This window comes from Callospermophilus lateralis, chromosome 20 (genome assembly GCF_048772815.1).
Source record: "Callospermophilus lateralis isolate mCalLat2 chromosome 20, mCalLat2.hap1, whole genome shotgun sequence".
In the NCBI taxonomy this organism is placed as follows: Eukaryota; Metazoa; Chordata; class Mammalia; order Rodentia; family Sciuridae; genus Callospermophilus; species Callospermophilus lateralis.
This window is the reverse complement of record NC_135324.1, coordinates 6,440,607-6,451,960: the sequence shown is the minus strand read 5'-3', so window position 1 is coordinate 6,451,960 and position 11,354 is coordinate 6,440,607. Positions and strand designations below refer to the sequence as shown.

General features: G+C 35.9%; 1 protein-coding gene across 2 annotated transcripts in view; it reads left to right on the top strand.

Moving 5' to 3' along the window:
• Position 1: 1 nt before the first annotated feature.
• The window catches only part of Fancd2 (FA complementation group D2), a 59,889-nt gene continuing 48,536 nt past the window's right edge, over positions 2–11,354 (top strand). For both annotated transcript variants that reach the window (XM_076841106.1, XM_076841105.1), the window contains exons 1-6: positions 2–65; positions 5,817–5,957; positions 6,660–6,727; positions 6,890–6,993; positions 7,846–7,906; positions 8,783–8,835. In XM_076841106.1, the coding sequence (XP_076697221.1) occupies positions 2–65; positions 5,817–5,957; positions 6,660–6,727; positions 6,890–6,993; positions 7,846–7,906; positions 8,783–8,835 (491 nt within the window). The remainder of the gene's footprint in view (positions 66–5,816; positions 5,958–6,659; positions 6,728–6,889; positions 6,994–7,845; positions 7,907–8,782; positions 8,836–11,354) is intronic.

Below are 11,354 nucleotides of genomic sequence, written 5' to 3'. Positions count from 1 at the left end.
AATGATTTCCAAAAGAACACTGTCAAAGTCTGGGGATAAAGAAACCCTGATGGAAGATGCCTCCAGTAAGTATTTGCCATTTATTGCTTTATTTCCTATAGGAAATGTATGAGACATTTAGTGATACGTAAAGTTTTTACTTTTCAAGTGCTAGGCATCATCAAGGCCTAATAGATACAGCACAAAGAATGTAGTGTCAGGAGATCTGGGATAGAGTTCTCTCTCTGTTTCCACATATAACTTTCGGCATACCCCTCTAAGCATCAGTGGCTACATTCATTAGAGGAATTTGTCTTATCTGTGGACTTCTGTACATTATCTCTGTGTTGGGACACAAAGAAAAGACAGTTCCCATCTTTTTAAAAAACCTGGTCTTTTCTACCTTAAAAAAAAGTTAAGGTAGCTATGGTAGTGATGTATAAAGGAAAGGTATGTGAAAGCAGAGGCAAAGAAACTATTTAGAGCTTTGCCCAAATGAGAATGTGACTGACAAAGACCCTAGGAGTTTGGAAAAGAAGAGACTGAAAGTTCTTTTTATTTATTAAACTCATTTAAGGGCTGGAGTTGTGGCTTGGGCTGGGGTTGTGGCTCAGTGGTAGAGCACTCGCCTTGCACGTGCAGGACCCTGGGTTCGATCCTCAGCATCACATAAAAATAAATAAGTGAAATAATGGTATTGTGTCCAACTACAACTAAAAAATGAATATAAAAAGAATCATTGAAGGTTGTTCTGATTGAAGTGTTCTTTCTTATTAGGGTATAGGAATTTAGGTCTGACTCATGGTCAAATACAACTGATGTTGATGAAAATGTTATTGACAATATTTAGAATTAAGAAATAAAATTTTAAGGCTAAAACCCTGTTAGTAAAGGCTTGATTTAGGCTCTATCTGTTGGTGAAGGAATTGTAGAATACAGACAAATTGATTTAAAAAAATTGAAACTGAAGAAAAATAATATAAGAAGTTACTAAATGAAGATTTTGTACTTTCTTTTTTTTTTTTTTAATTAATTTTTATTGTAGGTTGTTTAAAACATTACATAGTTCTTGATATATCATATTTCACACTTTGATTCAAGTGGGATATGAGCTCCCATTTTTACCCCATATACAGATTGCAGAATCACATCCATTGCACAACCATTGATTTACATATTGCCATTCTGGTGTCTGTTGTATTCTGCTGCCTTTCCTATCCTCTACTATCCCCCCTCCCCCCTCCCCTCCCCTCTTCTCTCTCTACCCCCTCTACTGTAGTTCATTTCTCCCCCTTATATTTTTCCTCCTTTCCCGTCACTTCCTCTTGTATGTAATTTTGTATACCCCTGAGGGTCTCCTTCCATTTACATGCAATTTCCCTTCTCTCTCCCTTTCCCTCCCACCTCTCATCCCTGTTTAATGTTAATCTTCTTCTCATGCTCTTCGTCCCTACTCTGTTCTTAGTTACTCTCCTTATATCAAAGAAGACATTTGGCATTTGTTTTTAAGGGATTGGCTAGCTTCACTTAGCATAATCTGCTCTAATGCCATCCATTTCCCTCCAAATTCTATGATTTTGTCATTTCTTAATGCAGAGTAATACTCCATTGTGTATAAATGCCACATTTTTTTTATCCATTCGTCTATTGAAGGGCATCTAGGTTGGTTCCACAGTCTTGCTATTGTGAATTGTGCTGCTATGAACATGGATGTAGCAGTGTCCCTATAGTGTGCTCTTTTTAGGTCTTTAGGGAATAGACCGAGTAGGGGAATAGCTGGATCAAATGGTGGTTCCATTCCGAGCTTTCCAAGAAATCTCCATACTGCTTTCCAAATTGGCCGCACCAATTTGCAGTCCCACCAGCAATGTACAAGAGTACCCTTTTCCCCACATCCTCGCCAGCACTTGTTGCTGTTTGACTTCCTAATGGCAGCCAATCTTACTGGAGTGAGATGGTATCTTAGGGTGGTTTTGATTTGCATTTCTCTGACTGCTAGAGATGGTGAGCATTTTTTCATATACTTGTTGATTGATTGTATGTCCTCCTCTGAGAAATTTCTGTTCAGGTCCTTGGCCCATTTGTTGATTGGGTTATTCGTTATCTCATTGTCTAATTTTTTTAGTTCTTTGTATATTCTGGATATTAGGGCTCTGTCTGAAGTGTGAGGAGTAAAGATTTGTTCCCAGGACGTAGGCTCCCTATTTACCTCTCTTATTGTTTCTTTTGCTGAGAAAAAACTTTTTAGTTTGAGTAAGTCCCATTTGTTGATTCTAGTTATTAACTGTTGTGCTATGGGTGTCCTATTGAGGAATTTGGAGCCCGACCCCACAGTATGTAGATCATAGCCAACTTTTTCTTCTATCAAACGCCATGTCTCTAATTTGATATCAAGTTCCTTGATCCACTTTGAGTTAACTTTTGTGCATGGCGAGAGAAAGGGATTCAGTTTCATTTTGTTGCAAATGGATTTCCAGTTTTCCCAACACCATTTGTTGAAGATGCTATCCTTCTTCCATTGCATGCTTTTAGCCCCTTTATCGAATATAAGATAGTTGTAGTTTTGTGGATTGGTTTCTGTGTCCTCTATTCTGTACCATTGGTCCACCCGCCTGTTTTGGTACCAGTACCATGCTGTTTTTGTTACTATTGCTCTGTAGTATAGTTTGAAGTCTGGTATAGCTATACCGCCTGATTCACACTTCCTGCTTAGCATTGTTTTTGCTATTCTGGGTCTTTTATTTTTCCATATGAATTTCATGATTGCTTTCTCTATTTCTACAAGAAATGCCGTTGGGATTTTGATTGGCATTGCATTAAACCTATAGAGAACTTTTGGTAATATCGCCATTTTGATGATGTTAGTTCTGCCTATCCATGAACAGGGTATATTTTTCCATCTTCTGAGATCTTCTATTTCTCTCTTTAGGGTTCTGTAGTTTTCATTGTATAAATCTTTCACCTCTTTTGTTAGGTTGATTCCCAAGTATTTTATTTTTTTTGAGGATATTGTGAATGGGGTAGTTGTCCTCATTTCCATTTCAGAGGATTTGTCGCTGATATACAGGAATGCCTTTTATTTATGCGTGTTGATTTTATATCCTGCCACTTTGCTGAATTCATTTATTAGCTCTAATAGTTTCTTTGTAGACCCTTTTGGGTCTGCTAGGTATAGAATCATGTCATCTGCAAATAGTGATAATTTGAGTTCTTCTTTTCCTATTTTTATGCCTTTAATTTCTTTCGTCTGTCTAATTGCTCTGGCCAGTGATTCGAGAACTATGTTGAACAGAAGTGGTGAGAGAGGGCATCCCTGTCTTGTTCCAGATTTTAGAGGGAATGCCTTCAGTTTTTCTCCATTCAGAATGATGCTAGCCTGAGGCTTAGCATAGATTGCTTTTACAATATTGAGGTATGTTCCTGTTATCCCTAGTTTTTCTAGAGTTTTGAACATAAAGGGATGCTGTACTTTGTCGAATGCTTTTTCCGCATCTATCGAGATGATCATATGGTTCTTATTTTTAAGCCTATTGATGTGGTGAATAACATTTATCGATTTCCGTATATTGAACCAACCTTGCATCCCAGGGATAAATCCTACCTGATCATGGTGCACAATTTTTTTGATATGTTTTTGTATCCGGTTCGCCAGAAGTTTATTGAGGATTTTTGCATCTAGGTTCATTAGAGATATTGGTCTGTAGTTTTCTTTCTTTGAAGTGTCTTTGTCTGGTTTAGGAATCAGGGTGATGTTGGCCTCATTGAATGAATTTGGAAGTTCTCCCTCTTTTTCTATTTCCTGAAATAGCTTGAAAAGTATTGGTATTAGTTCCTCTTTAAAGGTTTTGTAAAACTCTGCTGTATAGCCATCCGGTCCTGGGCTTTTCTTAGTTGGTAGTCTTTTGATGGTATCTTCTATTTCCTCAATTGATATTGGTCTGTTTAGGTTGTCAATATCCTCCTGACTCAATCTGGGCAAATCATATGACTTAAGAAATTTATCGATGCCTTCACTATCTTCTATTTTGTTGGAGTATAAGGATTCAAAATAATTTCGGATAATCTTCTGTATTTCTGAAGTGTCTGTTGTGATATTGCCTTTTTCATCCTGTATGCTGGTAATTTGAGTTCTCTCTCCTCTTCGTTAGCGTGGCTAAGGGTCTGTCGATTTTATTTATTTTTTCAAAGAACCAACTTTTAGTTTTGTCAATTTTTTCTATTGTTTCTTTCGTTTCGATTTCATTAATTTCAGCTCTGATTTTAATTATTTCTTGTCTTCTACTTCTTTTGCTGTTGTTTTGCTCTTCTAGATTTTGTACTTTCAAAATACTGTTCTCTAAAAGGGAAGAGACTTCTGAGTTAAATTTATAAGAAGGGACTTTTTTTTTTTTTTTTTTTTTTTTTTTTTGTGATGAGCAAACTGAATCTTTTCTGGTTATGCCTAAATTTCTTTTCTTTTTTTCTTTTGGGTTCAGGAAATGAACTCAGCGGCATTCAACCACTGAGCCACATCCCCAGCTCTATTTTGTATTTTATTTCGAGACAGGGTCTCACTGAGTTGCTTAGCATCTTGCTTTTTGCTGAGGCTGGCTGTGAACTCGTGATCCTGTCTCAGCCTCCTGAGTTGCTGGGATTACAGGTGTGCACCACTGTGCCTAGCCTAAATTTCTTTAAGGAAGGTAGTGAGTGGTCTTTGTTTCATTCTGTTTAAGGCTTTGTTGTTGGGTTTTTTTTTTTTTTTTTTCCCTTTTGTTAGGAGGGATTAAACTCAGGGCCTATCCCCAGACCTTTTTTATTTTGAGACAGGGTCTTGCTAAATTGCTTAGGGCCTTGCTAATTTGCCAAAACTGGCTTCAAACTTGGGATTCTCCTGCCTCAGCCTCCCCACCCCCATAGCTGGAATTTCAGGTGTGCACCACTGTGCCTGGTTTGTTACTTTTTATTGGTTGAAAACCTTGGGATGAAACCAATCTGTGCTTTGTATTAAAGATGTGACGTAGGAGAACCTGTTCCATTTTTTTTAAAATTTATTTATTTATTTTTGCATTACAATTCTTAATACACCATTATACAATAATTTATCATGTCTCTGATTATATATAAGTTATGTTGATACCAAATTCACATCTGTATTTTGTATAATGATGAGGGTCTCCTTTCACCATCCATGCTATTCCCCTCCATTCTGTTTTTGTATACACACCATTGATTCTCAAATTTGGTGTACATCAGGATTACTACCTGAGGAGTTTGTAAAAAAAAAAAAATTAGACTTCTAGGTGCCATTCTCAAGATTTCACTCAGTAGTTCTAGAATTTAGCCTGGGAATGTGCATTTGAATAAGCTTCTCAGTGATTTTAATACAGTGGTTTGACAATAACTTGAGAGAACTGACTGCTTTAGGTTTTGGGTGGAAAGCATTCTGTTTATTCTTGTTTCAAGTGGTACAATTTGATTTCTTCAAATGAAAACTTGGTTGGTAAATATAATTCTGTGTGCTGCTTGTTTTATTTTTCTATTTGGAAGTCACTATTGCTGACCATTGTTAGAGATAGTTCATTTTACTATAGCACCAATTCTAGTCTTAATACTTCAGGAACACCCCAGATTTCCTCTCAAAGGTATTATTCCTGGATTTACATTTTAATATATATATACATTTTTAATATATATATTTGTTTAGGTGTAAATGGACACAACACAATGCCTTTGCTGAGGATCGAACCCGGGTCCTGCCCACGCTAGGCGAGCACTCTACTGCTGAGCCACAATCCCAGCCCCTTAATCTTTGTTTTACTTTTTTTTGTCATAATCTTTAAAATTTTGTCTATTTTCAGGAGCCAGGAAGAAATCACTTTCCAAAAAGACAAAGGAATCTTACGCTTCTAATGAAGTTGAAGAAAATGACAGTGTCTTTGTAAGACTTCTTAAGACATCAGGACTTATTCTTAAAACTGGAGAGAATCAAAATCAACTAGGTAATATTTTATCTAAATCTATTTTTGGGCTTTAGTGAAAGGGCTTAGGATTAAATCGTGGATTTTTCTACATTGAGAGGCAGTGAAGATTAAAGATGAGTGGATCATCTGTCAGGAGATAAGAATGAAATTACTTTTTAGAGAATATTGTTTTATTCTGTTGTCCTGGTTAATGCACATTAAGTACTTCTAATTTTTTTTTCCAGAAAAAAAAAAGTTATGTGCTAGTATTCTTCCATGCTTTCTTGTGAAAAATATATTAATATCCAGGAAGTAAATAGATCTGGGTCAGAATAATTTCAGAGAAAAGTGTATAGAGTTATATAAGGCCCTGTTTTTAGGGCATAGTTTATTCTATTGTGCTAAGGTTATGGCAGGTGTTTTTTTAGGACACTTAGTGACTATCCTCTATTAAAACTGCATCTAGGGGCTGGGGTTGTGGCTCAGTGGTAGTGCACTTGCCTAGCATGTGTGAGGCACTAGGTTTGATCCCTGGCATCACATAAAAATAAATAAAATAGTTATTGTGTTAAAACAACAACAACAACAACTATATTTTTACTTCGGGTTTAGGAAGGTTCAAACAAAATTAGGTTGAAGATATTTTAAGTGGTTTTATCAGATTAGAGACTCAGATCTTTTGGGAAGAAAACTGTTAGATGTCACAGATCATGGTAACCAGCTGTCTTTCTTTCCTCATAGCTGTGGATCAAATAGTTTTCCAAAAGAAGCTATTGCAGTCCCTGAGGAAACATCCTTCTTATCCCAAAGTATGTATTTTCTCTGGTATTTTTGATTTTTTTCAGCAGTACTTTGGAATTAGGAATTTAAAGACACTTGCAAATAGTTGAGTGGGCTAGAATGATTTTTAGTTGATAATAAATGTTAAAACTGAAAGTCTTACTCTCATTTATATTTAAAATCTCACTAAGGTGATAGAAGAATTTGTTGATGGCCTGGAATCTTACATTGAAGACCATGACAGTTTCAGGAATTGCCTTTTGTCTTGTGAACGTCTACACAACGAGGAAGCCAGGTGTGGAGAGGAGGCATGGAGCCTCCATAAATTCAGTCTCTTACAGTAACTGGCTTGGGTGTGGGGGGTGCAGTTTTTTATAATTTCACTTTTGATTTGTAGCTCGTTTTCCCTCAGAGTTTAAACCTATACTTAAAATTGTTAAATTTGTGACTTTAAGGCTAAGCACCAGAGTGTTTTCTAGACTACTTCTACCTGTGTTGATAGAATTTAAAATTCTCTACCTCTCTATCATGTTCTGTATTTCTTGTCTAACAAGATTATATAGTGGCCACCCGCATGCCTGTAATCCCAGTGGCTTGGGAAGCTGAGGCAGGAAGATCATGAGCTCAAAGCCAGCCTCAGCAATTAAGTGAGGCCCTAGGCAACTCACCAAGATGCTCTCTAAATAAAATATGTGAGGCACTGTCGATCCTCAGTACCATATAAAAATAAACAAGTAGGGCTGGGGATGTGGCTCAAGTGGTTCCGCGCTCGCCTGGCATGCGTGCTGCCCGGGTTCGATCCTCAGCACCACATACAAACAAAGATGTTGTGTCCGCTGAAAACTAAAAAGTAAATATTAAAAATTCTCTCTCTCTCTCTCCCTCTCTCTTTAAAAAAAAAATAAATAAACAAGTAAAATAAAGGCATTCTGTGTATCTATGACTACAAAAAAACAGGGAGGGGGCTGGGGTTGTGGTTCAGTGGTTAGGCACTACTGGGTTCAATCTCCAGTACCCCACCTCCCTAAAAAAGATTATATTGTGGGCTTAATCTTTAGATTGTGTACCTAACCAGTTTTCTGGAGAAAAGATAGTAAGAATGTTAAAAAAAGGAAAACAAAATAGTAAACAAATGTGTCTTTTATAGCATGGGCGCATCTTACTCTAAGAGCCTCATCAAACTGCTTCTGGGGATTGACATATTACAGGTGAGACTCTACTATTTCTGTGAACATTTGATAGATATGATTTGTGGTATTTTCCCAATTATAATTAAGTGGCTAGAACAGGGCAGAGTAGGGTTAATTGGAGAGTTTTTAAGTTTGCAACAGCCTTATCATAGCTCTGTTGGTGAGCTGAGTCTGTTAGGGTTATTTAGGGTATTATTTACATCTCTGAATTGTGCCCATTAGTCCCTCTCATCTGGCAGTCCCTTTTATTCACTCAGCATATAAGTCCTCTTTCTGAAGGCTGCATCCTATGTGCACTGAGAACCTTATAATCTTTGTCACACTCACATTTGCATCATTTCCCAATTAGCTTTTTAGTTGCTTAATAATTTAATTTTTCCCTTTCCTTCCCCCTCCTTTCTTTTTCAGTGTGTTGAGTGTTATGCAGTGGTATGTTTTAAATATCTCAAATTATACAAAATTAATGTACAGTGGAAAGTCTCCCTCCTATCCTGTCCACCATTTTTCTTCTGCCCGTCTTTAATCTCTTCATTTTCATTGGAAATCTTAAATATAATGCTTACCTTAAGTCTAAGAGCTCTTGTTCTCTGAAGAGAAGTCTTCTTCTCTTGAAAAATATTCGATAATTTTTAAAGACTACATTTCATGGATTAACAGTTACATTTGTTCATATTTTATTATCTGATTATTTTGTCTTAGCAATTGATTTTTAATATTTCAAAAGACAGATTATTCATATCTTTGTATTTCAGCAGCTTATGTTCAGTATCTATGTGAACATTCTTAAAATTAAGAGGACATCAAGAGCTCTGGTGGGAGAGAATTCTGCCTAATTATATATTTCTGTTGTGTATTTTGAGACTATCTTGTAATGCTCTACATTTTCTTTTTTAGCCTGCCATTATCAAGATCTTATTTGAAAAGTTGCCAGAATTTCTTTTCAAAACGTAAGTGAAGTTTTTCTGGAATACTTTTAGCACCCTGATAGAGTTGTTTCTCTCTGGAACATCATTGTTTTCTCTGAAGACCATGTTAATTATGATGCCAGGTTCTTACATGAGTATTAAACTGTTATTGGAGTACCTTTCTTTGAAATTTCATCTATTATTGGCTTCATAAGAAATTAGCAGAAATGTGGTTAAAAGTAAATAAGATATATATATGTACATGCATGGGATTATTCCTAGTGCCAGTTGACTGGAGGCAGGTATTCTCTGAATATTGTTCTTTACCTTTTTGTTTCTATAGTGTATGTGTACTGCATAGTTTTAAAAGTTTTTGCATTTCATTTAATTTTTTATTTTTAATTTTCTTTTAGTTATAGATGGACACAATAGCTTTATTTTCTTTGTTTGTATGCGGTGCTAAGGATTGAACCCAGTGCCTCACATGTGCTAGGCAGGTGCTCTACCATTGAGCTAGAACCCCAGCCCAGTACTATCTATTTAAGTGCTCTATCTATTTAAGTGCTCTACCACTGAGCTACAACCCCAGCCCTATACTGTCTATTTTAAGAATTATTATGTCATAAAAAACTGAACAGTTTATAATAGAAAAGTAGACAGAGATCGTGAACAGACAATTCACAAATGCAAGAACATTAAACATTAAAAGTTCAATTTCATTAGCAAAGACACAGTTTTAAAACAATAAATGCATTCATTCTTTCCATTCTCAAAAGGGTCTTCTATGTTGAGTGTAATTAACAGGCATGTGCATTTATTGCTAATGAGCATATTAATTTGTTCAGTCATTTGAAAATCAAGAGGTTGTACGTAAAACCTAAGGTTTTGGCCATGCGCATGGAACATGCTTATAATCTTAGGGGCTCAGGAGGCTGAGGCAGGAGGATCGTGAGTTTAAAGCCAGCAATTTAGGGAGACCCTGAGCAACTCGGTGAGACACTGTCTCTAATTAAATACAAAAATGGGCTGCAAATGTGGCTCAGTGGTAAGAGCCCCTGGATTTATTCCCTGGTACAAAAGAAAAAAAGGAAATGAAGAACCTAAGGTTTTAGGTTGATGTAGCATAGTAGTAGAAGTGTGTGTGAGGGTCCTGGGTTCTATTCCCAGCATCATGTACACAAAAAAAGACTTAGATTTTGCAGACCCTTTAATCCTCACTGCTCTCTCCTGTTTTACCCCAAAATGTTTACTAACTGAAAACAAAGACATAAGATTATTGTCTAAAATAACAAAAAATTAGAACTGGTTATAGATTAGTGGTTGAGCTCTTGTACAGCATGCAGGAGTCTCTATGTTCAGTCCCCAGCACTGCAAAACAAAGCAAAAGAAAAACAACAAAAACCCAGACAAGAAAATAACAAAAAATTGTGAACAACTGACATGTTAAAAAATAGAAACATCATGTGGACATTAAAATTATAATGACTGGGGCTGGAGTCATGGCTCAGTAGTAGAGTGCTCATCTAGCAGTGCAAGTCCCTGGTTCAATCCTCAAGAACTATATAAAAATAAATTAAAGGTATTGTGTCCAACTACAACTAAAAATAAAATATTTAAAAAAATTATGACTATTTGATGCCATACATTAATTGAAAAAAAACCCATGTTATAAATCAATGTCTTGTTTTAAAAAAATATAAACCATACATAATGCATTATTAATAGTGGATATCTTCGGTATGACATTTTCATTTTCTCCATTTTATGTCCTGTACATAATATACTTTGAAGATGCATTTTTAAAAATTTCAGGTTTTAGATGAATGGTTCATTGTGGATGCTTTATGTTCTGGCTAAGTCTTTCTTAGTGCTTAAGATGGGCTGTGGAGGAAGGAGGGGCGGGCATGGGGAATTACTGGGGAATGAAATCTACAAAATTATGCTGCATCTATGTGTGAATATACTAGAGTGAATAATAATAATTCAGTAATTAAAACACAATATTAGGGAGATCAGTAGAGCAGTCAGATGGGAGCTGGAGGAGACGAGGGAAAGAGAAAGTACTTGGGGATGAGATTGATCTTATTATGTCCATGTATGAGTATAGTATAGTGAATCCCACTATTATGTATAATTATAATGTACCAATACAAAAATTTTTTTAAAAGATTGGTTGTAGTAAACAAGGACCAAGAATACTGTTAAGAAAAGGAGCTGGGGGTAGTCCAAAAATTTAGGTTAGGAGGAAGGCATAGATTCTTATTTTGTGGAAAATAATAGTAACTGAACCACCATTTCTTCATAAGTGAAGAAATGCTTGTCGTAATACTTTCATGAACATAATCTAATTTGAACTCATGAGTTTTCATAGCAGTTGATGTGTTTGCCTTTTCTTTTTCATTGATGTAATAATTTTTTTTAACCTTTTGAAAAATATTATTCTATTCAGTTTTAATTTGTTAGCTTTCTGTCTTTTAAAAATTATATTATTAAGGTCGGTGTGATGGTGCACGCCTATAATCCTAGGGAATCAGGAAGCTGAGGAAGGAGGATTCTGAGTT